Below are 24,306 nucleotides of genomic sequence, written 5' to 3' on the forward strand. Positions count from 1 at the left end.
TTCTGTCAGCCTCAATAATAGCTAAGACTAGTCATTTGTTCAATAGTATGATCTATGTTAGGAGAAACAGCGAATGTTAAAAATTTTCGGTGATGAAGTGGTAACTCTTGCACAGGAGCTGTTCTTTACGATGTCAATAACACTGAAGTTTACAGTAACTGAGGTCAACACAGCAGGTGGCATCATCTGCATCTAAGGAAACAGCACGGAGCGTGACATGCGGCCGTTCCCCTGAACGCCTCCAGCGGCCACGTTCCGGTGGCAAACCCATGCCGTCTCTGCTATTACCTGGGGGAGAAGCATAGCTGAGTGCATGTGGCTAAAACACTGAAAAGTACTTTTAAAGATTGTTTTAGATGCTGGGTTTTTTTTTTAATGTAAGCATTAGGGCTTATTCTGATGTGGTAATTTTCAGTGCTATTAAGATGTGCTTTTATGATTCAGGACATTTCTTGTCATAAATCCCTCAAGAATGGGATCTCACCTCCTTCACACCCATATTGCCATAAGGATTAATTAACACTGTGCTGATGTGATGGTTATTCTCGATAAATATCTTTTCTGAATTAAGACTCACATGATTTTGTGATATTTAATACCTCGTGTTATATGTCTACATATAGACTCCGTCTACAGACGGAGTCGTGTCAAACTAAATAGAAAATAAACCTGGCCTGATACGGTTTTGATGGTCTAGTCCTTCAATCATTTGCACACCAAACACCTGCTCTGTGCCTACATTGTTCCAGGGCTGGAGGTACAGTGGTGAAAACAGACGAGGTCCATGCTTCGGGGAATTTGTGTGTTTGCGGCAAAGACATTTACACACATGTGAATGCACGGTGAACTTGAAAACAGCAAATGCTGTAAAAGATGTAGAAGAGAGTGAGTGACGTGGATATAACGAAGTGACTGGGGAAGGACTACTTTAGACAGAATGGCCGGGGAGGATCTCCTTGAAAAAGTGGCTCTGCCGCTGAGAATTACATAAAAAAGAACAAAGTCAAGCGACAAGACAGAAGTCAAGTGTTCCAGACACAGAGGACTGCAAAGGCCCTGCAACTGGGTGAGTTCACGGTCATGTTTAAGGTATGAAAAAATCAAAAAGGCTAAATATATAGGGCATGAGTCCAAGAGTTAGCCTTGAAGTCCACGTGAAGAAGTTAGAAATTTATCTTACATTCAATGGGAAGGCAATCCAAGGTTGAAACAGAAAAGTGACATGAGCTGATTTATACATCTCTTTCACCGAGAAATAATTCGGAGCCAACAGATTCCCCTGAACTACCAAAGGCTAAATGATGCTCCTATTTCTATTCTCACTGTGACCCACTTACAAAGATATTCCTACAAGTGTGGAAATAAAAGGGAATTCAGATTAACAATACCCAAGTTAAAACTCTGTTCCCCTACCAAGGCACCCAGTTTGCTGAGGTTTTCCTGTGCAGACGGGTGGTCAGTTCATAGGACTCCTCAGGGAGTGAAGGAGCTTCCTCTGCACCCACCCCACCAGGCCCACCACTGAGCACAACAGAGAGAAATCAGCAGGTGGGGGGACCATGACATCTGTCATCCTATCAGGGACATTTATGGGAGTGACAGGGCACTCATTGAAATAATTGATAATTATATCAGAATGACAGGTATAAACTGAGGCTGTCCCTGGCATCTGGGATATAGGGCCACCCTTGACCCAGGATTGAGTCTCCACTTGTAGGAAAACAGCTATGTGGTCGGGTTCATCTTTTCTGTGACCGTGTGTCTTTACTGGGCACGTGAAGTGGTTGATTTTCTTGTTTATTGAACACCAGCCACCAAAGGGTACAATTGGAGAGACAGAGAATAAAGCCTATTCCATGCTCACAGTCTAGTCAGAGAGCCCATCAATTGTACGGTGGTACAGGAAATGGAGCTATAGAAACACACACCGGAAAAAGCTCCCAAGTTAGCAGAGGATGGGAGTGATGGCTCCCAAGGAGACATCGCAGACTGCCTCCTGGAGGCCTGGTGATACATGAGATGTTTGATCTAGTCCTATTCACACAGCATCTATTTACACAGAGCTGCACACACGCAGGAGTTCTGAGCTGGATGTAAAGCAAGCATATGAAGACCCAGGAGAAATGCAAACCTCTTGCTGAGGTTGCATTAATGATAAAAGAAATGTGTATGAAGTATGGGGCAGAGTGTTGAATATGCAGGAACTTAAGATTGTAATAACTAACATTTATTGAACATTTAACAGATACAATTAATTCTCACAGCACTCATATGAACTAGCTACAAACATTTCCATCTTACAGATGAGATAACAGAGGTAAGGCTAGATAATACGTGGCTCAAGGTAGCCTACTTAGAGGTGGCAGAGCTGGAACTTGACTGAAAGGCAATCTGGCTCAAGGGCCAATGCATGCCTTTGACAACTACACAGTGGGCTTCTCAACAGTAATGTCAGAACTGTGGTGGGTAATTCCTGCTGTTGCCCATTGGTCCCTAATTCATCTTTGCCTTAAGGTAATCTCAGGGGAAAAGTTAGAAAAACCACTGAGTGGATCTCTGTAGCAGCCTCTAAAAAAAGAGATGCAGTGAGCAAAGACCACAGATTCTCATTCAGCAGCCCAAGCTCCAGGGACCCGCGGTCAGCATGCCTGCCCTCTAGGTCCATCCAAGTCAGGGTTCAGAATTCAGCTGAGTCCACGTGACATGCAATAACTCGACTGGCCAAGGTTCTCATAGAAACCAGTACACTTTGGATCAGCTGTTTGGATTTCATGGAAGTTCTAAGGTCCTGAAGGTGGAGAACTCCATCTGTTAACTTCCATTCAGCATTTAATAGAACCACAAGCAGATCAGTGATTAAAGGGGACTGTGCGAGGATGGCGGTGGTAATAGCAACAATAATAAGGTCAATGCCACCCTATGTTTGTGCGCCATTTCAAAGCTTACCATCTTTAGCTACAGGTTATCCCATTTACTCCTAACAATGCATGCAATGCATGTGTAGTATCATCCACATCTTTACCAATTTACAAGTGAAGGCTCAGAGAGGTGCAGTGACCTCTGTAGTACAAAAGCTGCGATTTAAAATAAACTTTCGAAGTCCAGCAACATTTCCTTCTCTCTCACAGCTGTGTCTCAAACAGGTGAAGATTCCAGCAAGCCACCACGATGTCCTTTAGAAAGAACTCAATGCCTTAGCATACAGACCCAGCTTTGTCCTCCGAGTGCCCCAGTTCATGTATAAAAATTCTAAAACCCCACACTACATAATCCCCAGCCTAATCCATGAGTGGCAGAGGGAGAAAATTTGACAACTGATGAGTTTAACCAGGGAGGGGTCATAATTGAACACCAGGAGCTGAACAGGGTACCAAAGCTGGCTACCCCTCCTGCAAGGGGCCTGACGGATGGAGGGTGTGGCTGAAAGCTGCTTACCAATACAGGACTCCCCGGACAGTGAATAGGTCCCATCGTCATGGAAACCGCTTCTGCACTCACAGTGGTACCACCCTGGCAGGTTAACGCAGCGGGAGTGGTGGTGGCACTCAATGATTCCCTCTGTACATTCATCAATATCTGCCTCAGAGAAAAACACAAGCCCACCGGCACATTAATTTCTTTCGATACTAACCTTTCAGCAAAGACCTAAAGCATGCTCGTGTCAATATATCAATTAAAACTGGTTAGTCACCTCGAACAAAAGTTACAGGAAGAACCAAGTCCCACTTTTCGCAGAATCCGAGTTGCAAGCTTTACTGTTGGATGCAGTCTCATACACTGAACAATGAATGAGTGCTGATGGTCGTGAAGACATTCCCAGCTCCGAGTGTCGTGTAGGCTCCCGAGTCACCAAAAACTAACTCGAGGGTGCTTAGCACAGTTTTATTATTGAGGGCATACGCCTTTTCTCGGATTCAATAATTCCAAAATACTGATTCCAGATATGATTTGATATTCTTTGACCGTATCCACGAACAAATAAGTTCAGGGAACTCTGGATTAAATAGTGTTAAAATGATTTTCTTCTAGTGCAGTCTCAGAGACTTATCACATTTACATGCCCTGCAAAGCTTAGAGAGGAGAACAACAATATGCACTGGTTCCCAAATACATTTGGCTGGGGATGGCTGGTGTTCTGGGGAGCACAGTTGGGGAAGCACTGTTCTGACTCTTTTAACTGCTGATTTACTCGAGGACTCGATTTCTGACAGTCAGTCAGAGATTCTCATTCTTCAGCCACTCCTGACGAAAGACAATGCCCTGGGCTTTGTTCACTCTAGGATCTGGCTTTTTAGGACCAGCCAACTCCTGAATCATGCCTAGATTCTGCAGCCCAAAGGCCTGTCACTGAGCTAAAGCAGATGACACCTTTGCAGAGAGATGAGCTGTCAATTGTGTCACCGAGGTCAGCTCATTCTCTCCGTGTAATTATTTCTCGGAAGACAGCCATTGCTGGCTGGGAGTCATCCCCTCGCTCTCCTGGAAACACTGAACCTTGGCAGTCTTACGTAAATAGAAATCTAATTAATAGAGGGATAGGGCACATCATGATTAAAACCCTCTTTGGAGTCTCTTCCAGCAGCTCCCTGCTGTCGGCATCCGCTCGGGACAATCAGCCGCCATTGGTTCTGTTACCTAGACAAGTTGTGCGTGGAGCTGCACATGCGGTCTGCAGCCCGTCACTCTCATCTCATGGCCTTCCAGCCAACTGGAGAGATAAAAGGTGTCTCTTTATTCTGGGCAATTCCAGCCTTCGCTTTGGCTTTTTCCGCCAACTGCCATCTTCTTCCTTTATGGCTTATATGAAGGGTCCATATATAGGCCTTGGACATACAGCCTCCCTTACGTCCCTAAAAGCCATCAGTCCTCAGGACCAGTGCCTCTATGGTGCCTTCTGCTATTGCAGTCAGGCTGCGTGTCCATTTATTGTAAATCCCCAGAAAATGAATTTGCGACAACTACGTTGTCCTTTCTGAACTTTTGCAGGTGTGTCATTCTGTGGGACATGCCTTGAATCACTAAAAACTTCAATAACTGAAATAGAGAAGTCACTGGAGGCTACGTGTCAGAGAGGAAGGGCTGCCCTAGGTGATGGGTCAGGTCTGTATGTTGAGTGCGGGTAACCAAGGGACACATACATAACGGGAAGGCTGAGTTTCACAGGTAACTTCTCTACGCTCAGCTGAAAGAACTCTCTGCAGTGCAGCAGCAACAAGTTGTTGCTCAGACATTAATTTCCAAAGCTCCTAGAAGGGCTGTCGTGATTCCCCACAGACCCCGTCACTTCTGGACGACCAACACTATTTAGGTAACAGCCATGTAGCGACAGCTAGTGTTGTGGGAAACCAGGAAATGCAAAAGCAAAAGCTCCTCACATAAACAAAATAACTGTATGCCCTAACTGGCTGGAGATGGGCCTGGTTTACATCCGCTGCCCCGTTCATTCTCAAAACCATCCCTGTTTGGAGGATAAATTATTTGAACATGTTACAAATAATTCCTCCAGCCTTCAATTTAATGGGCAATTTCTAGGACGAGGAGTGGTGGTGAATGAGGTGCAAATATTTTTTCAATTCACAGATATTTTTATTCTCAAAATGAGAGGATAAGAGCGAGCAGTAAAAGCTTCTGCAATCCAGCGGGCCCAAAGTTATCTGTGTAGGGCTGTCACGGGGAGTAAAGACAGTCAGACACGTATCCACCTACGACTGCCCCAGAGACCAGAAACCCTTGGCTTGCGTCAAAAAGAGAAAAGCACTGGAGATACCCCTTGTCTGGGAGCTGCATTGCCAGGGACTCACTGGGAATACCCAGGGCTCATCACACACTGTTACCTGGTAACAAGGCTACACATTTCTGTTCTGGGCGCAGGGTTTACACCTGAAGCTCAAAATGTCATTTTCTATGCAACCAGACTACTTGAGAGGTGCTCCCCAAACTGGCTGTTTCTTCCACACAGTCATGGTGGTGTTAAGAGCGACCACCACAGACTCAAATCCAGACACACTTGGAGGCTTTTCAGTGACATTTTGGGGGCTTTAAACATTATCAATGGTCTGTGGCTGCCTTTGTCCACAGAGATCTGTTTCTCCCAGTCAGCCCTTGCCACGGGCAAACAAATGAGGCAGACACTCTGCGAACGGGCTTTGGGTCAGTTCACTGTGGATGCTACTCTGTCTCTCAAGGATTTCTGATAAGTCACATTGAGCCCGTCTGCATGACACAAGTTGTCAGCCATCCCAAAGGAAATGAACAAAAATAATCATTTTTCCCTCTATAACAACTCCTAGGATTGTGTTTATACTTCAGTGTAATCAAGCACAGACCTGAAAGGGGGACAGAGGAAACAAGAGATGCCGGGGGTCGAGAGTGGAACCTATGGGATTCATCTCTGTAGCCTCCGTGCCAAGTGCCGGTGACGTAATAACTCACATCCCAGCCCAGGCCACACAGCAACAAATGGCGACCCCACCTTCAGAGCTAGCTGGAATCTGTATTTGTCACTAGTTTATCATGCCATCTTCTTGATAAATCAAGAAAGGAAGTTTTATGCAACAATAACATTTATTCAGTACTTTAGATATTTGTTGAGCTGGAAATATGTGCCAAGGATGAATTTTATGCTGTGGTGGCTGGAAACACACATGACTGCTGAAACCAGGAGCTCACGATCAAGGGGAGGAGATACACACTCATCCTTCAGTCCCACCAATGTCACCTTCTCCAGCTCCTCCAGGGGCACAGTCCCCCACCCCCAGGGGCTCCCCAGAAACACACTTCCACTCAAGCACACATCTTACTCTACATCACAGTTATTTCCCTTTTGGTCCATCACGCAAGTGCACATTTCTCAAAAACAGAGACCTCTTAGATTTACATTCCTTGTGATAGTAAGGTGCCCTCTAAACATTTGTGGGAATGAATGAATGAAAAAAATAATGATAATGGACTAAATGAAAGGAACGATGAAAAAGAGCTGTAATAGAGGCCCAAAGGACCACAACATCTCCCGCTGCTTGCAAATCACAAAGATGCCAAGTCAACTCACAAAACTAAACATAATGGGGTTAGTTTAATCTTTACATGGTATTTACCTTTAAAAGACACCATGTAGTGTCTATTTAATACTTTGCTTCCATGTCTAGTCTTTAGAGAGTTTTAAGGCGGTACAATGGGCAACAAAAAGACACAGTTATAATGGCCTTTGGTGAAGAATCTCACCTATAGCTTGAGCTTTTAGGAACAATGAAAACCAGATGACACCCCATGGTTTTCTTCATAGCATGTGCCCTAAGCAACACATTTAATCCAATTTAGAATGTGCAGTGAATTTGCTACCAAAAGCCATTTGCAAACAAATCCTTTGATTTTTGTAAAATTCTAGTCTCTTGAATTAGATGAATGTCTTCCTTCATCTGATAAACTCCCTCTCAGATTCGCTGCTTGAAAATTTACAAAAGCAGTCAAGCTTTTTCTTAAAGCGTACTTCCAAGGAGATACTTTTGTATTTCATATTAATTGGTTGACATTCACAGTCAAGTACTGGCTTAATTTGCACTTGGATTCCATCTTTTCCCAGCATTTGTATAGTGAATAGGATGAGTCCTAAGAGAAACTTTTGAGACTTTCATTCAATCAACAAAAGCTTAATAGAGCACACATGTGATGCAGAGATGGAAAGAAAAGGCCCCTGTGTTCCACGCACTTAGAGTCTATCATCAAACTGCAATGTAAAAAAATAACTGTGGTTAGGAACTTGGGCTTTGGAGACAACCATGGCTTCAGATTCCTGCTTGTCATCACACTAATACATTGTTTAGATTTTTCCAAGTCTTTGTCTTCTCATCTGCAGATTGAAATGAATAAAAATGAACTTGATTGGACTGATGAATAGAAAAGACTCAAGAAAAATCTATTATGTTTCATCTATTGTATAGAATATTACCTTTGGGCTGGTTATTGCCGCTTACAACCAGAAGAGAGGGGGAAAAAAATCTAATATTAGCTTGTACTCAGGAAACTGGTTGGGACTGCCGATGACTTCTGCATCTTTAAAAATATTCATGTGTGTTTTGAGATAATTGTAATTTTGTTAAACATTCAGGAATAGAATCTATGAATCTATAATATATACCCCATTAAAATATGGATTCTCTCCTCCCCAAAATTGTCATATAAATTTAAGTGCAATCAGTAACTTAAAGGTCCATGAACATAGCAAACATAAACCTAATTATTATATAATATTTGTAGAATGCCAGGACTGTATTCAACAGGGCATGCACCAGAAATGTTTGAGGGAAACTAAAAGGACCAGTAAATGAAGCAGAGACTCCGTGGTAGAAACAGGCCAGTGTTCCCATCTCCTCTTCGCCGGTTCCCAGGGAAGTGTCTGCGGCACAAGTCCTTTGCAGACAAGTAGGCCATGGAAATAAGCTAGAGACAAGGCAATTCCAACATGGCTTTCGAAAACCTCTTATATGAGCCTCCAGCTATTGCCACCTGCCCATGGGGGAGTGGGAGGGGACTAGGGTACAAGGAAACTTTGGAAGCCCCTTGTGAAAAAGGGCAGTGTCTTTGTCTGCCTGGCTTCCGGCATGAAGAGCAGAGCCTTCCACAGGCCAGAAATGGTCATGGACTGTTTATACGAACAAGAAAGCCATTTCTGTCTCACTGAGCCATTGCCCAGTGAGGGGTGCTTTCCTGCTACACCCAGCATTTTCTGTTTTGAGAGACCCCTTTCCAGAGTGAGGGGAAAGACTGTGCTCAGGTCAGAACTCACGCAAACACAATCTCTGCAAAAAACAAGCCAACAAGAAAAAAAAGCCTCAGCACCAGCCATTGATTATGTAGGCAGCTGAAGGAGTAGGAGAAGTTCTCTGCTTAAAGTCGAGTCAAGATAACAACATGCAAACAAGGCAGAGCTTTGTTGTCAGGTCTCTGCTACTTTCTAGCTGCATGACTCTGAGCAAGTGATTTATCCTTTTGTAGCTTCAGTTTCCTAGGCTCTTAAATGAGGATGACATTACCCAGCTCATAGTGTTGTTTTAAGGATTGAATGAGATCAGTGTAAAGCCACTCTACCAAGCTCGACAGGCAACCATTAGGCCTGCAAAGATGAACATTCTCTAATTTCTAATCCCCATGCAGCCACGGAGAAACTGTGTTCATGCCAAAACAGTCCACGCATCGAGGTTTCAATTTCCGGCACACACAATGAACGGGTTGTGCTGTGGCAAGCTTCTGTCCTCTTCCAGCTTGGACACCCTAGGTGACGGGGGATCTGGCCTCTGGACCTGTGCCTCCATCTGCTACTAACCAGCTAAATGGCTGCTGGAAGGTTTAAGTGACCTCTTTGTACCTCATTTGCTTCTCTAGCCAACTGTAATTTGTTTAAAAATGCATGTTCTGTCTCTCTCACAGACTAAACTCTGCCAAGGTATGAACAAGCTCTGGAAGTCAGCTAACTGCTACACAAAGTATATGGTGGTATCATTATTACTGTTTCTTCCTTGTAAGTCCTGACTAGCCACTCGATGGGGTCCATTCAACTGAAAGGTGCCTGTTATGAATAATGGTGTCAATGGCAGTGGGTCTGTGGCTGCCTTTCTTGTGTACATCTTTTTCTTTACTGACGTGGCACAAGAGAACCAGTCTCTTCCTGGTTTTACACTTTCTAATGCTATCTCCAAAGTCTTTCTTTTTGTCTGTCTATTGTCTAAACAAATCATCCCCAAATCCTTCCATAAAGAACCAACTTATTTTCACTTCGACCCTCCTCTCTAGTCTGGAGGTTCTCTGATAAACATCTCTAAACTGACCACTAACACAAGTTTATATACAAACTTGCACTGCTTTAGGATTAGCTAATCTCAGAGGTCTCTGCATTTCCAACTCATTCTGCCCAAAGTGTTACGGAACACACCGGGTGGGCAAAAGTTGATTTACAGTTGTGAGTATGCGAAACAGTTTATTGTTGTATTATTATGTATTAATTATTATATTATTATCCATATGAACAACTGTAAACCTACTTTTGCTCCACCCTGTATTTATATCAGAAACAATAAGCTTCAAACTAGCAAAGATAAAAAAGACATTTCATAAAGTATCAATTCATCAGGAAGCTACACTATCTTAAATAGTGAAAGTTTTTCATAAAGCTTTAAAATACATGAAACAAAACTGAAAAACGCAAGGGAGAAATACAGGAATCCAGGTACTTTAACATCCCCATCTCAGTAATTGACGGAGGAAGTAGACAGAAAAAACAGTAACATAGAAGACGTGAACGACACTTAACATTACACCCCGTCACGGCGGCGTACATATTTTTGCAAGTGCACGTAGTATGTTGAACAAGATATGACAAGTAAAATCATCTCAAAATATTCAAGAGACTGAAATGTGACTGTGTTCTCTGACCACACAGAATTAAATTAGAAATAGAGTAACAATAAGATATCTGGAAAAGGCACAAATATTTGGAGAGTACATCATTTCCAAAAGCCCACGGATTTAAAAAAGATCACAAGGAAAACAGAAAATATTTTGAACTGAATGATAATAAAAATACAGGATGTAAAATCAGTGGGCACAACCAAAGCAATGCCTCGAAACAGATATACGGCCTTAATGCTTACATTTAAATAAAGGAGTTTAAAACCAAGGATCTGACTTTCCTCTGTAGGAAACTACTAAACGACAGTCAGATGGACTTCTACAGTATATCTGGTCCTGCCCCAAAGGCTGGGGTATACAAGGTAGGGTTAGTGACTACATAGGAATGTCTCAAAGACTCTATTAAACTAAAAGGAACACTTCTTATCAAAACCTGAGACAGAATAGCCAAATGCAAGTTTTGAATACTAAGACTCAGAGGGAACACAAAATATATGATTCTGCACATCAAAACCAAAGGAAGAGTCAAGAACAAAGGTTGGCGGGGTAATTGTGAAATACAGGTCCGGGAGAACGGGAAGAAGGTAAGCATGGAGAGAAGCCCAGAATGAGTAGCTGAATAAGTAAGTGGGTGTTAACGCACCCTTGATGCTGCGCCATCAGTTGCAAGTTACACTTGAACTTTGCTTCACAGCCTTCCCTCTCTAAATATAAACAGATCGGGGGACAAAATTGAAAAGCCCAGGGGCTCTGCAGTCTGGGACACAGGTAATCAAACAGTCTCATCAGGACTTGGACGCCCCCTGCCTCTCCACTCTGCTCTTCTTCATATTAGCTTCACTTTAAGCAGAAGCCTCTCCATACAGTGGCCTCCCGCTGTTCTAGGCCAGCATCATTACAAATCCATTGAAAAGAGAGATTCCTAACAAAAGTATTGATAAGCTTATGTAAGATTTGAGCCTCACTGGTCTGAGTTTGGTCCCTTGCTGAGTCAGGGAGTAATGGCGGTGACCAGTCCACTCCTCGAGCTGCAAGTAGAATCAGCTCCACTTGGGGGGTATAAGGGGACTAAAGAGTAATGAAAAAATACAATAAAGATTAAATTAAAAAATAAAGTATCTTGAACTGAAAATTGAGAAGGGGTGGTTCCCCAAGAAAAACTGGGAAGCCATGACTAGAACAGGTGGCATATTTGGGGGGACAAAGACAATAGATCCCCATTTGCCCTCTTTTTAGGTGACAGTGTGTCATGAGATGGATATGCTGGCTCACAGCACCACGCTGCCTTGGGCTGCGGTAACGTTTCCTTTGGAATGCTTCTCAGTCCATTCTTCCCTTAGCATCAGGTCAGAGTTCGTGATATATGCACCCCTTGTTGCCAAGAAGGTAAATAGAGATATCAACGTCAGTCTAAGAACTAAATATAAAAGATTCTTATCTGAGGCTTCGGGAAAGTTGGCAGGATAAACTTCACACTATTAAGGGTCACATGATGTGTTCTGGCACTCCTTTGGGGGAAAAAATTCCTTTAACCATTGTTGCCATCATCACCATCACCGTTTACCATTTCTGATCCCTTGTTTTGTAATGGTGTTAATTGCTCTAAATATGTTTTTAAACTCTTCTGTCCACTTACATATAACAAAGATTTTCCCAGCCTCCTGGTCCATCAGTCATCTGTTTGCTGCAGACATATTACCTGCCTTTCTCAGACTCTTTTGCCAACTGGCTTTCGGCCAGGTGTGGCAGGCTGGAGGCACTGGTGAGACTTAGGAGGAAGAGGAAGAGAAGCAGGTCATTTCTTTCCATAGCCTCTCCCTCTGGTGGCACCTGTGACGGTGGCCAAGCCTCTGCAGTCCACGCAGCGGCTGTGGCTCCCTGCAGCATTGACCTCCAGGGTGCTCCCGCTTCCCTCAGCTGCTCAGTAAACTGTCCGAGCACCTCTGTAAATAATTTTCTCTCTTAAGTTACCCCACTGAATTACCACAGAGGTTTCTGTTTTCCAGTTGGTGACTGACACACCACCTTCCATTCCTTTTTGGGAGAACTTGACTTGTTTTCATAAGGAGTAGTGATTCCTTAAAAAAAGAAAGAAAAAAAGTAGGAGCATATCCCAGACCCAGGGGTTCAATGGCTCTTGATCTAAATCAGTAGTTCTCAAACAGTGGTCATCTAACTAGTGGCATTAACACCAGCAAATAATGAAATAGAAATGAAAACCATCAGCTTCTACCCTGGCATACAGAGTCAGAAACTCCGGAGGTGGACCCCAGCAATTAGTATTTTCGCAAGCTTGTCAAAGTCACCCAGAGGACCACACTTTGAGGACCACAGGTCTACAATAACCATTTTATCCCTGTCCCTCTTCCCAGTGATTCATCTAGTTCTGGGTATGAGATCCAAGTTCTGGCTAATGAGAAATAAGGGGGAATTTGTGGGGGAAAAGAGTGGGAGTAGGGTTGCTTTTCAAGATGAAATGACAGAATTCCTGACATGGTCATTCTTTTAGCAAGCTGGATGGAGGAATTGATGGCTGGAGGGGCAGCCTACTTGGTACCATGGGGGAGAAAGGCAACAAAATCATAGACGCACCAAACTCGCCTTCTGATATCACTGAGCTGTTGAACCAACCCTGTAGATACATATGGCCAGGACTTTTTTTATCATGAGATATAATTAAGGATATATGATTAAGTCACAATTACTTGAGTTTCCTGTTACTTGCAAGCAAAAGCAATTCTAACCAGTAGTATATTCTTATCCCTGTTTTTCAGATAAGAAAACCAAGCCCAAAAGAGAACAACTAATTTCCATCGGGCAATAATCTAACGCATGATACGGTACTATTCAAATGTGTTTTTATCTGATTCCAAAACTTCAGTAGGTTACTCTGCCTTTCAATGGGTCACACTGTCATTCTCCACAAACTTGATCCCTTGTGACCTGATGTGCTCCGGGTACTGAAATGGCCATGTTTTACTTTTCCCCTTATGCCATTATATCAAATCCTGAGTATCTTTATGGACTTAAGAATCCTTGATTAAGACAATAGAGGACCCATCTTGAACAATGCCGTGTTTTCCTGCTTAAATGAAAGAATACACATTTCTTTTCAACTCATTCTTGCAAGATGTCAAACCTATCCCTTCAAGGACAGGTCCACATTTTTTTTCTTTACTTTGAGTATTCCAATAGCCTGCATCATTCATAGTGGAGGTATTTATGCAGACATGATAAATAAGAGAGTTTACCTTATTGTGAGAAGGCCCCCAGTGAGAAGTGGAGAATTAAAGTAAGTCCTTTAGAAAGCTTTACCATATTTATGTCACCATCTGATTACACCTAGAGAAAAAATTATCTCATGTTGTGTAATGGCAGACATTATAATGGTGACCATCGGAATGAAAAAGGTATTTTGGAAAAAAAGAAAAGCTTTTATTTGTCAAATTCACCAAGTTCTGTGATTTGCGTTTTTGAAAGGGAGAAAATTGCCTTTTATTTTCTCTCTTCTGTGAGTTGGGAAAAAAATCAAAAGAGAAAATTCAAGTGCACTCTCAGACAGAAGGATCTGGGTTTAAAAGTCCCAAGGAGCCTGTAGGCTGGTTTCTCTGGTTGCAGCTCAGCATCCTGGAGGCATCGGGTTTGACAATGTCCTTTGCAGTGCTGACGCTGCTCACAAGGGATCCAGAGACAGAACCAGCCCCTGGAGTCAACCTCGGAATCTTGGAAACCTGGAAAGCTCAGAGCCAGGGCCAGTTACAAGAGGAAGCAAAGAGTACAGATCATTTATCTGAATAAACCACCACTCAAACTGAGAAACACTTCAGTATCTACACAAGGCAGACTACTGAGAGTGTAGATTACATGGGACGAGAATCACTCGGAAATGAATTAGAGGATGATGTTGTGGGCTAAGGTCCTGTGCTCTATGTCTTTTTTCAATGCCTTTCAGTTGTGTGATTTAGCTATTGTAATATCAGTGATAATAAGAATGTCTGAATTCTACATGATTAGAAATCATTGAGCCCTGGCTGGTGTGGCTCAGTGGATTGAGTGCCAGCCTATGAACCAAAGGGTCGCTGGTTCAATTCCCAGTTAGGGCACATGCCTGGGTTGTAGGCCAGGTCCCCAGTTGGGGGCGTGCAAGAGGCAATCACGCATTGATGTTTCTCTCCCTCACTTTCTTCCTTCCTTCCTCTCTCTCTAAAAATAAACAAATAAAATATTTTAAAAAATAGAAATCATTGAATGATAGAGGGTCAGAGGAATGGAATTTTCATATGCTACCATATTCAAGGTCGTGCACTCCAAGGATTAGAAGCTCCAAGCAGACAATGTAAGTGGATGCTGTAGTCCAGGCCCAAGTAAACTGGACAGAGAACATGCCCTGTCCATGGGAGCTAGGACTCAGCTACAGCAAATGTCCCCACACCATGCCATGTAGGAATCCCAGCAAAGACCACTCCTTCACACAGCTGAAGGTTCACTGGCTCAGTCTGGCTGTAAGGTTGATACAATTATTATTACTCTTATTATTTTAAATACCAGTTAGGCCAACATTGGGCAGGACACATGAAACATGTTTTTATTAAACTTGAGCTCTCAGTTTGCCAACTTTGAATTCAATTACCATCCTTTTACACATGGGAAATTTGAGGCTCAGTGAGAGAAGTGATTTACCTAAGGTCTCCTAGCTGGTTGGACAGATACCTAATAACTCACACCATAAATCAGTTCAATAACTATCAAGAGTAGTGATGCTAAACAGCTAGACATACTTGAAAGATGCACACACACACAGAAATGTATCACCTAACATGTGCCCAGACAGAAACTTTTCTAGATACTGAAATATGAAAAAAAAAAAAAAAAGAAGAAGAAAAAGAAAAGAAAGAAAGAAAAAAAGAGCCCTTGATGGTGTGGCTCAGTGGACTTAGTGCCGATGTGTGAACTGAAGGGTCCCTGGTTCAATTCCCAGTCAGGACACATGCCTGGGCTGCCAGCTAGATCCCCAGTTGGGGGTGTGTGAGAGGCAACCACACATTGATGTTTCTCTCCTTCTCTTTCTCCCTTCCTTTCCCTTGCTCTAAAAATAAATAAATAAAATCTTTAAAACAAAAAGGAAAAGAAACATTGAGTGCCCAGGCACTAGGTTTCAGTCTTCATGGCAGTCCTGAGAAGTAGGGCTTCCTATCCCCACTTTATAGATAAGAATGCCAAGAGACTATGTCACTCCCCCAGGGCCACAGGATAGTACCTGATAGACCTTGGATCTAAGTGCAGGGCTACTAATGCCAAAGATCCTGTTTCTCCTCCTATGCGATGTCGTCCCTCCACAGCACCTTCTGAGAAATCTTAAGTAACCATACATTGCCTCTTCCTTTGAGGACCTCCCAGTCAGTTGAGGGAGACAGACTTAGAAACCAACATCTTTCCTGGGGCAAGCTCTACACTGAGAAACTTCAGAATTTTGGGGGGACACACCCAGAGCCAGGTCTGCAGGAAGCTGCTACCTCAGTTCAGTAGAGTTTCACTTGCTCCCCTCCCTGCAACCTTCAGTGAACGCAAGTGGAGGTGCCAACCTACTCCCTGCAATCTCCAGAAAATGTTCTGGCTTCAAAATCAAACTCAAACCAGGCAGTTCCTAAGAAAGCCTTTTGGAGTCCTGGCTGGTGTGGCTCAGTGGACTGAGCACTGGCCTGTGAACCAAAGGGTCATCAGTTCAATTCCCAGTCAGGGCACATGCCTGGGTTATGGGCCAGGTCCCCAACGTGGGGCACAAGGGAGGCAACGACACAGTGATGTTTCTCTCCCTCCCTTCCCCTCTGTCTAAAAATAAATAAATAAATGAAATCTTTAAAACATAAAGAAAGTCTTTTTGATGTGAAATGCTGTGGGCTTGGCAAAAAGAAGGATCCCTCAGGCATGCACAGCACGGCGCCCTGTGCCACATGCTGTCATGTCGCACCACATCCTGTTTGATCCTCACACTCCCACAGTGAGTCGGGCACTGCGGCGTTCAGACTCCGCCTTCAAACACAATGAACTGAGGCCCGGAGACAAGCTGCTCAAGGTGGACGATGGCCCTGCTGGGAAGTTCTGGCTCCTGGCTCAGTGTTCTCTGCAGCCCTACATGCTAACTATTCAGACATTTGGGGATAGAAAGGAAAATGTATTAGCGGCAGGCAACAAATGGTAGGTTCCTCCAGAGAGAATTAGTAAACATGTTGCCGTGGAATTTGATTGCTGTTGGTGATATTTCTATAGTTTTCATCTTCATCTCCTGAGATTTTCCTTTTGTGCTGTTTCTCTGTTTCAGTAACTTTCATAAGCTACTCGCATCTGTCCCCTCCCATCCTTTCCCCAGGCTGCACCAAAGACTGAGCTTTGCAGAAAGAAGTACAAACACAACAGCTACAGAAGACCACTGATCGTTTATATTGAGGACTACTGAATGCCAGTACTGTGAAAACAATGCAAATATCTAAAAACAAACAGGAAAGAAGAATGAATACATAATCTAAGTATCCACTCACAACTGCTAAAGAAAAGTCATCCTTCAGAGCATTTCCCTGGCTTTTTATCGTCGTTGTTGAGTTACCCTCAGTCCTACCCCATCTTCAGGCCACAGGCAAACTTTCTTCTAAGAAGGATTCTATCATCCATCACCATCACCACGACCATCTGCATCACCTTCGTCTCCTAACTCCTGGCTTCTCAAGAATGCCACTGGCAAAGGAACAAACACATTGAAAATCGCTCCCGAGCAAAACGGAACAGGGTTGAAGCTGCACAAAGAAGAGTCCCCAGATTCCTAAGGGGGGCGTTCCGTCAGAAAGACCACAACTGCGCCTTCTGTGGACTTAGGATGGGCAACCCCAACAGCAGCCCTGGGAACAGAAGCAGCCTTGCATATTGCATGGGTTTGCCTGGCACACAGTTCTATTTAACAACCAACTCGGGCCAACAGTAATGATCAGAAGTTGCACAGACAAATTGTGGATGCTTGACATCTCTGAAAAAAAAAAAAAGCTGATGTAGCGGCCCTGGACCCACGTGGCCACAGGGCAGCAACTGGTAGGAGACGAGCAGGGCGGTGCCTCTAAAGGGGGCAGAGGCTCTCCGCTGTGGAGCAGCCCGCACAGGGCTCACTGCACTCACACGGGACAGGTGCAGACATCTGAATTTACGACTCCTGCCAGAGAGGCTGCCCTCACGCTGACCACCGCAACAAAATTTCTAAACTCTTCGTATGGTGCACGTCTGATGTTATAAACATCCTTAGTAGACAACCCTATACAAGCATTTTGATATACCAAATGTAAACAAATGTCAACTAATATCATAAGGTGAATATTTTAATTAGTGTAAATTAGCAATGTTAATTATCTATTAGTTTCACGAAAATGCTTGCTCTTTCTAAAGTACTATTTTTCACATGCGCAGAATCAGGAAATGTGTGTAGTTGATTCCGAAGACCTTGCAGGGCAATCCTATACGTCTTTATGTACTAACTATATAATGTTGCCAGGCCAATTATTTGCAATTAAATAATGTGCAATTAGAAACTAGTACAGTTTTATACCTTATTTTTGGTAAGATAATAGCCCATGCAAATAAAAATTTGAATATTTTGGTAGAGTGCCGTGCCGGGTCCTGGACACACACCAGGAACCGCAGGAGGGGTGGCTGTCCCATCTCCACTCTGCTCACCAGGGACAAGGAAACCAGGGCAGCTCAGACTCTCACCAGAACCAACATCAAACTCGGGCTCTGCCCCCTGGTGGTCACAGAACCAGGTGATATCTGCTTTAGTCTGTGGGACTAAATGGGGGACATGACAGCTATTACATATCATTGTGATATTTAAGTGAGATCATGTCTGCAAAGTGGTTGCTGATCTCAGATTTCAGAGCCCATGTTCCGTAGCAGGTAACTTTTACCTTTTAAAATCTTATTATCTCACTCTGTTCTAGCTTACTCAGTGACAGGATTATCTCTGATGGACTACAGTCTTAGGCATCTCCTTGTGAAAGTCTAACACTCTTTCCCCTCTTCATATCCTCCGCAATTTGTTTCATACACATAGAAAAAGACGCCTTTCTGTCAATGGCATAGTAAACAATTCAGTCATCACAATCCTGCAACAGTATTTTTTCCCAGATATCTAGCCAGCAATGCTCTGCAACCTCCCCCTCCCCGCCCCCACTAACACACACACATTCACTAAGGAATGGCTTCTTTGCAAGAGCAAAAGATCAACCTCACGTAATTTGGGGGGAAAAGAGAATGCCCTTATTAATTAATAAATGTGAACCATCTGCATTTGGCTTCTCCTCCTGTTACTCAAGCATTATTTCACAGCCATCAACTTTGCCTGTGGTGCTGACTACAACTCACTGAGTAAACTGGTGACGGCAGGAAGAGAATGACAAGTCAGAACCTAACTGACCAGCAGGGATTGACTGCTGGTGCCGGCGAATGCCCTTTCAGTGGCAGCTTCTGGGGGGCTGCCTGGGGTCCCAGACTGCAGCTGAGTGTGTCCTCACTGCTTGAGAATGAATGTGGTGTCCAGTCATCTTGAATGATTGCTTTGATTAGGCAAACAGGTGCCACCCCTCTTCCTCCCTCCAACATGACCAACTATAGTTTTCATTGACAATCCACTAACCATCTATTGAGCTTTAGCTCTGTACCAGCAACGTGCTCAGGAGTTCAAGTCAGTGGATCTGGTGACGTACAATGTAAATGGGCTTTGCTGGGTTATAGCTGCTGCAAATATTTATTTTCATGGTCACGTGGCTTACATTTACAGATGGTTTGGAGTTGAATTCATAGATCTGTCCTTTCCTCACTGTGTGGCTTGGATTCTTTGTCTTCATCTTGAAAATAAAGATAATAATTCTTGCTTTGAGATTTCTGTGACGATTAACTGAGAGGTGCACTACCATTTGTAGTAGGTGAGTAAACACGCTGGTTTCCTTTCATCCTGCCCCTTTGTTACCAGGGTACAGAGTGGAATACAACCTGCTCCTGCCTTTCAGGAGTTCATATTCCTTGAAGGACACAAATACATATGTAGTGAAAATATAAGACAATGATATCATATATTTATAAATCAAATGCAGTAAGTACAAAACCGAAGCTACAATGTCACTCTCTCTAGCAGTAACATCTTGAGAAGGCATATACCCTGATAACATGAATCCAAATATAACGTGATTTCCAAGTGGAAGTGGAAATGAGCTCTCTTTCTCTGCTTAGCCCTTATTCTCAAATAGAGGTGAAATCAAGTGCTTATCTTTTGGGGAGATAGAAGGAAAAGAGAAAGCAAGGCCAGCAGTAAACAGAAAGGAGAATGAGTCCCATGTGCCCAATATTCTTGTAGCTCCATCTTCTGGGATCATTTCAACCAAGTGGGTACCAGCTCACAGGACATTTCTGGAAGAGCTGTGAGTTCCAGCCTGGAGGAGGACTAGAAGTATCCTCAATGTCATACTGAGGACAATCACCACCAGGGGGCACCAAATAGCAGCAAGGCTTGGATGAATGCAGATCCTGGAGCTGGCTCACCTGGACAGGTTCATTCCGGCCATTTCTTCAACTTTGTTATGCAGTATCTTTGCATTTCACGCAATAAAATATTTTAGGCCCACTTTCTCTGATGCATGGACTTTAGTGTATTTGGATTTTAATAAGCTGTGAACTATATTATAATTCCCTGTAAGATCTAGACCCTCCTTGTCTCCTTACTCATCCCATACCACTCTTCCCTTAGCTCTCAACACTCTAGATGCGATGGTTTTCTCAAATTCATCATCTATCCTAGAGTTTACACTAGCTGTTTCCTCTCCCTGTGTTCTTAACACAACCGGCTCCTCTATTATTGGGTCTCAGCTCAAAGGCCACCATCTCAAACAATCCTTCCTTGACCACCATTCTGAAGTAGCTTCACTTCTCTAGTGGTTCCCTAGTCCATCATCCTGCTTCTGTTCTTCATGGCATCTGACATGACCTGGTATATACGTTTGTATATTGTCCCCTTTCCTTCACTAGAATATAAGCCCACGAGGGCAGGGACGTTTCTGTCTGGCTTACCACCGTGTCCCCACAGCACTCCAGACAGTTGCTGTGGGGACGGCAAGCACAGTGGAAGGCTTCTTTGGGTTCCAGTCTGGGCCCTACGAGGGCAAACAGAGGAAGCCACATAGTAATTCTTGGCTTACTTAATTCAAATAGGAAAGTTGCAGGAAACTAGGCTGGGTTGGAGGAAGGAAGAGATCATTCCAGTGAATACATTTGCTGAAATGTATAGGAGATAACTCTTAATAATGACAGTGATAACAACAACTAGCCAACATTGAGTGCTTACTCTCCCAAGTGCTCTTGTAAGTACTTCACAGGTACTAGCTCATTTAATCCTTTCAACAACATGATGGTATATGAGGCCTGTCCAGAAGGTATCCAGTCACTCAATATGAAAAATAGAGACATTTATTGAAGAAGACACAAGAACATTGTACACAGGACAATGATGCCTCAGTCTTCTTCAAAGTAGGCACCTCGGGACCTCACACAGTTCTCCCAATCATCATCAGCTGCCTCATCGTATTTTCCTGAATCTCATCCATGGTCTGAAGTCTCTTCCCTTTCAAAGGTGATTTTAGTTTTGGGAAAAGCCAGAAGTCACAGGGTGCCAAATCTGGGCTGTAGGGGGGCTGAATCACCTGGGTGATTTGATGTTTCACCAAAAACTCTGCCAGAGATGTGATGTATGAGCGGGTGTGTTGTCATGATGAAGCTGCCAATCACCAGTTTCCCATAGCTGTGGCCTTCTGAATCATCTAGTTTCTTCAGGGGAATGTTCAAGCTTCACACAAAATTTGATGAAGATTTGTGCTCTACTTGCTCAGTCATTTTGAATGTGGTGGCCACACACTACATATGCTCACTCAATGGCATCTACTGCCCCACCTACTAGTACAGTGAAGTTCTCATTGTTCACACATGCGCATTCCAGTCCAACCTCCTTGGCTGCCAGGTTATATTGATGTTGTGCAAACCACTCTTGTTATATTAACAATGGTTGGACTTTTTCCAGACAAACCTCACAGATACTATTATTATCCCCATTTTACAGATGAGGATACAGAAACGCAGAGAAGTTATGTCACTTGTCCAAGATCATAGAAAAAAATGGAGATGAGATACACACCATGACAATCTGTTTCCATTCTCTTCATTAAGACTACTATTTAAAAGCAAATTGTGAAAACAGCAAGCACCCATAAAAGTTATTCTTACAAGAAAGGGAAAGAATAGGAACAAGTGTCTAGACCACCCAAAAGCAGGTCACATAATGAAGAGAGAGACCACATGCAGGTGGTCAAAGGACAATAAATCATGGGCAAGAGGGGCTGGAGGATGATGAAGAAACTCGGGAGAGGGCTCACAAGCTCAGTTTGGAAACCAAGGCAGTGCTCGCACCACAGGTTTATCTCTTCGTGTGCCAGGAATTCATACCATCACTCAGGCACGTTTTGCCAGGCTGGGTCATGACATCTTGGCAGATTTGGGTAAGAACAAATGCCTCGCAATTTGTCCTCTCAAGTTATAGCTAGATTTAGCCCTCAGCATGTGCTGTTATTTTATACTTTCTACCTATACCAACCAGAGAATGTGAAAAGGGAAAGAATGATACCAAGAAAAAAGAAAAAGACTAGATTGAACTTTCCTTCATGTTTCTACAACAATTCAATTACAGGGCAGAAATGGGAACTTACCCAGTTCTGCTTTAAGAACACGCTTTACAAATTCCATAGAGCATATCTAAATTGCATTTGGCTTTTGTGTTCCACTCCAGCATGGTTATTTATGGTGTTTATTGAATACAGCCACAATTCTCTGCCTCTCTGCACATTTATAAATACAACTTCAAAAGGCATCCATTAAGGCTTATGATCTATAATTGCAAACAAGATGTGATCAGTCATGCATTCACCAACATTACAGAATCATGCAAAGTCATCCCGGCCCACTCCTACAGGGCTGGCGAGGTCTTATCATTCCACCCAAGTGCCCAAGATGTTAATTAGACCTCAGTCCCTGGGCTTTTCAATGAGACTTTCAGTTCCTAGGTTATCAATGTGTACATGCATCACTGACTCTCCTGATAGATCAAGCAACGAGGATTAACGATACAGCTCTGGTAGTAATCCCTAGCAGTTTTGGAATTAATTTTAATCACCATGAAGGCGAGGAGAATCCTAATAGTCTCTATTGCTCACCTGTCATTTTTATGAAATGTGAAAGTAATTCAAAAAATTATGAGATAATACAATAAATGTATCAATATCCACCACCGAGTTAAAAAGATAAATCACTACCAATCCAGTTGATGGCTCCACTGTCTGCCTGCCTGGTCCCATTTTCCTAGATTTAACTAGCCCTCCGATCACAGTTGTATCATTTCCACGTGTTCATCGTGTGTGAATCCCTGCACAACGTAGGGCACTCCTTTGCAATTTAAAAATGACATAAGTGGCATCAGGATGCACACATATTTTTGTAACTTGCTTTGCTTTGACATTCGCTCACACTGACAGGCGTAACCCTAATTTGTTCATTTCCATGCTATGATCCTCTCCTTGATGAGAAGGTAGTTCTCAGACTTCCACATCATAATCAGTGAAGCCATGAGCACTGCTGTTGGTGTGGTCTGCGCACCTAAGCGAGAGTTTCTCAAGCTTCCTCGTGTAGGTGCAACTGTTAGGTCGAAGAGTGCTTATAAATTTGTATCAATATATGCTCCAGCTAAAAGTGTGTAATCTTTCCCGTTGCTTCATTTCTTTCTCAACACCTGGGAGTATCAGAAGTTTTGTCACCACGGCGGCTGTGAAATAGTATCTCACTGTCCTATTTAGATTGCCCTGATTACTAGTGAAGTGTAACATTTCATATGGGCATTGATTTTTTGTTTCTGTAAATCATCTGTTTATAGTTTTGTCCATTTTGTTTGCCTTGTTCATATAGATTTTTAGAATTATTTAAATAATACCTCTGTTGGTTTATATCTGGTGCAAATATAATGCCTGTTCTCCCAGCATCTAACTTATATTTTCACTTATTCAATAAGGTGTTTTCTTTCAAAAACAGAAGTTAATTTCTGCTCATATGAAATGATTTTCCATCTTTTACTTTGTTATGTTTTTTAAGGGTAGTTTCTATTGATTCACCATTACATTAGAGGCTCAATATAGGCTTTCGTACAGAGCCCATATTTCAGTTGCTAAGATTTTCTCTGTAACACAGTGAATAAATTTTATTGAAAGCTTTTTCTACTTGAAATGATTCAATATACTTCTCTCCTTTATCATTTAATGTAGTGAATCATATCGATATGGTAGGCACTGTTAAACCGACCTGGAATTTGTAAAATAAAAGTAACCTGTTAATGATATTTTTAAAACAATCTTTTTGAGGTTGTTTTCCTTACATTTGTTCTAAAAAGAATTCAGGTGATATTGAACTGTGATTTTCTTTTATTAAGTTGATCAATACATGTATACTATGTATATTAAGTAAAATTGCAAAGTATTTCCCTTTTTTGTGATCTGAAGTATTTTGTAAATACCAGCACTTTAAGTTTCCAGAATGTTCAGTTGGCTTTGCTGTATAATATCTGTGCTTAGGCTTTGATATCTATGTGCGTGGCAGGGCGAGCAGTGACATCCATGTGCGTGGTGGGGTGAGTAGTGACATCTATGTGCACAGTGGGGTGAGCAGTGACATCCATGTGCACAGTGGGGCAAGCAGTGACATCCATGTGCACAGTGGGGCAAGCAGTGACATCCATGTGCGTGGTGTGGTGAGCAGTGATATCTATTTATATGGTGGGGCAAGTAG

General features: G+C 42.9%; 1 protein-coding gene across 2 annotated transcripts in view; it reads right to left on the bottom strand.

The window, feature by feature from the left end:
- The window catches only part of NELL1 (neural EGFL like 1), a 716,398-nt gene that overhangs the window by 49,475 nt on the left and 642,617 nt on the right, over positions 1-24,306 (bottom strand). Inside the window, exon 16 of one of the 2 annotated variants that reach the window (XM_024558787.4) lies at positions 3,436-3,576. The exons of the other annotated variant lie outside the window; for it this stretch is intronic. Coding sequence (XP_024414555.2) covers positions 3,436-3,576 — 141 coding nt within the window. The remainder of the gene's footprint in view (positions 1-3,435; positions 3,577-24,306) is intronic. 2 annotated transcript variants of the gene reach the window in all.

This window comes from Desmodus rotundus, chromosome 5 (assembly GCF_022682495.2).
Source record: "Desmodus rotundus isolate HL8 chromosome 5, HLdesRot8A.1, whole genome shotgun sequence".
NCBI lineage: Eukaryota > Metazoa > Chordata > Mammalia > Chiroptera > Phyllostomidae > Desmodus > Desmodus rotundus.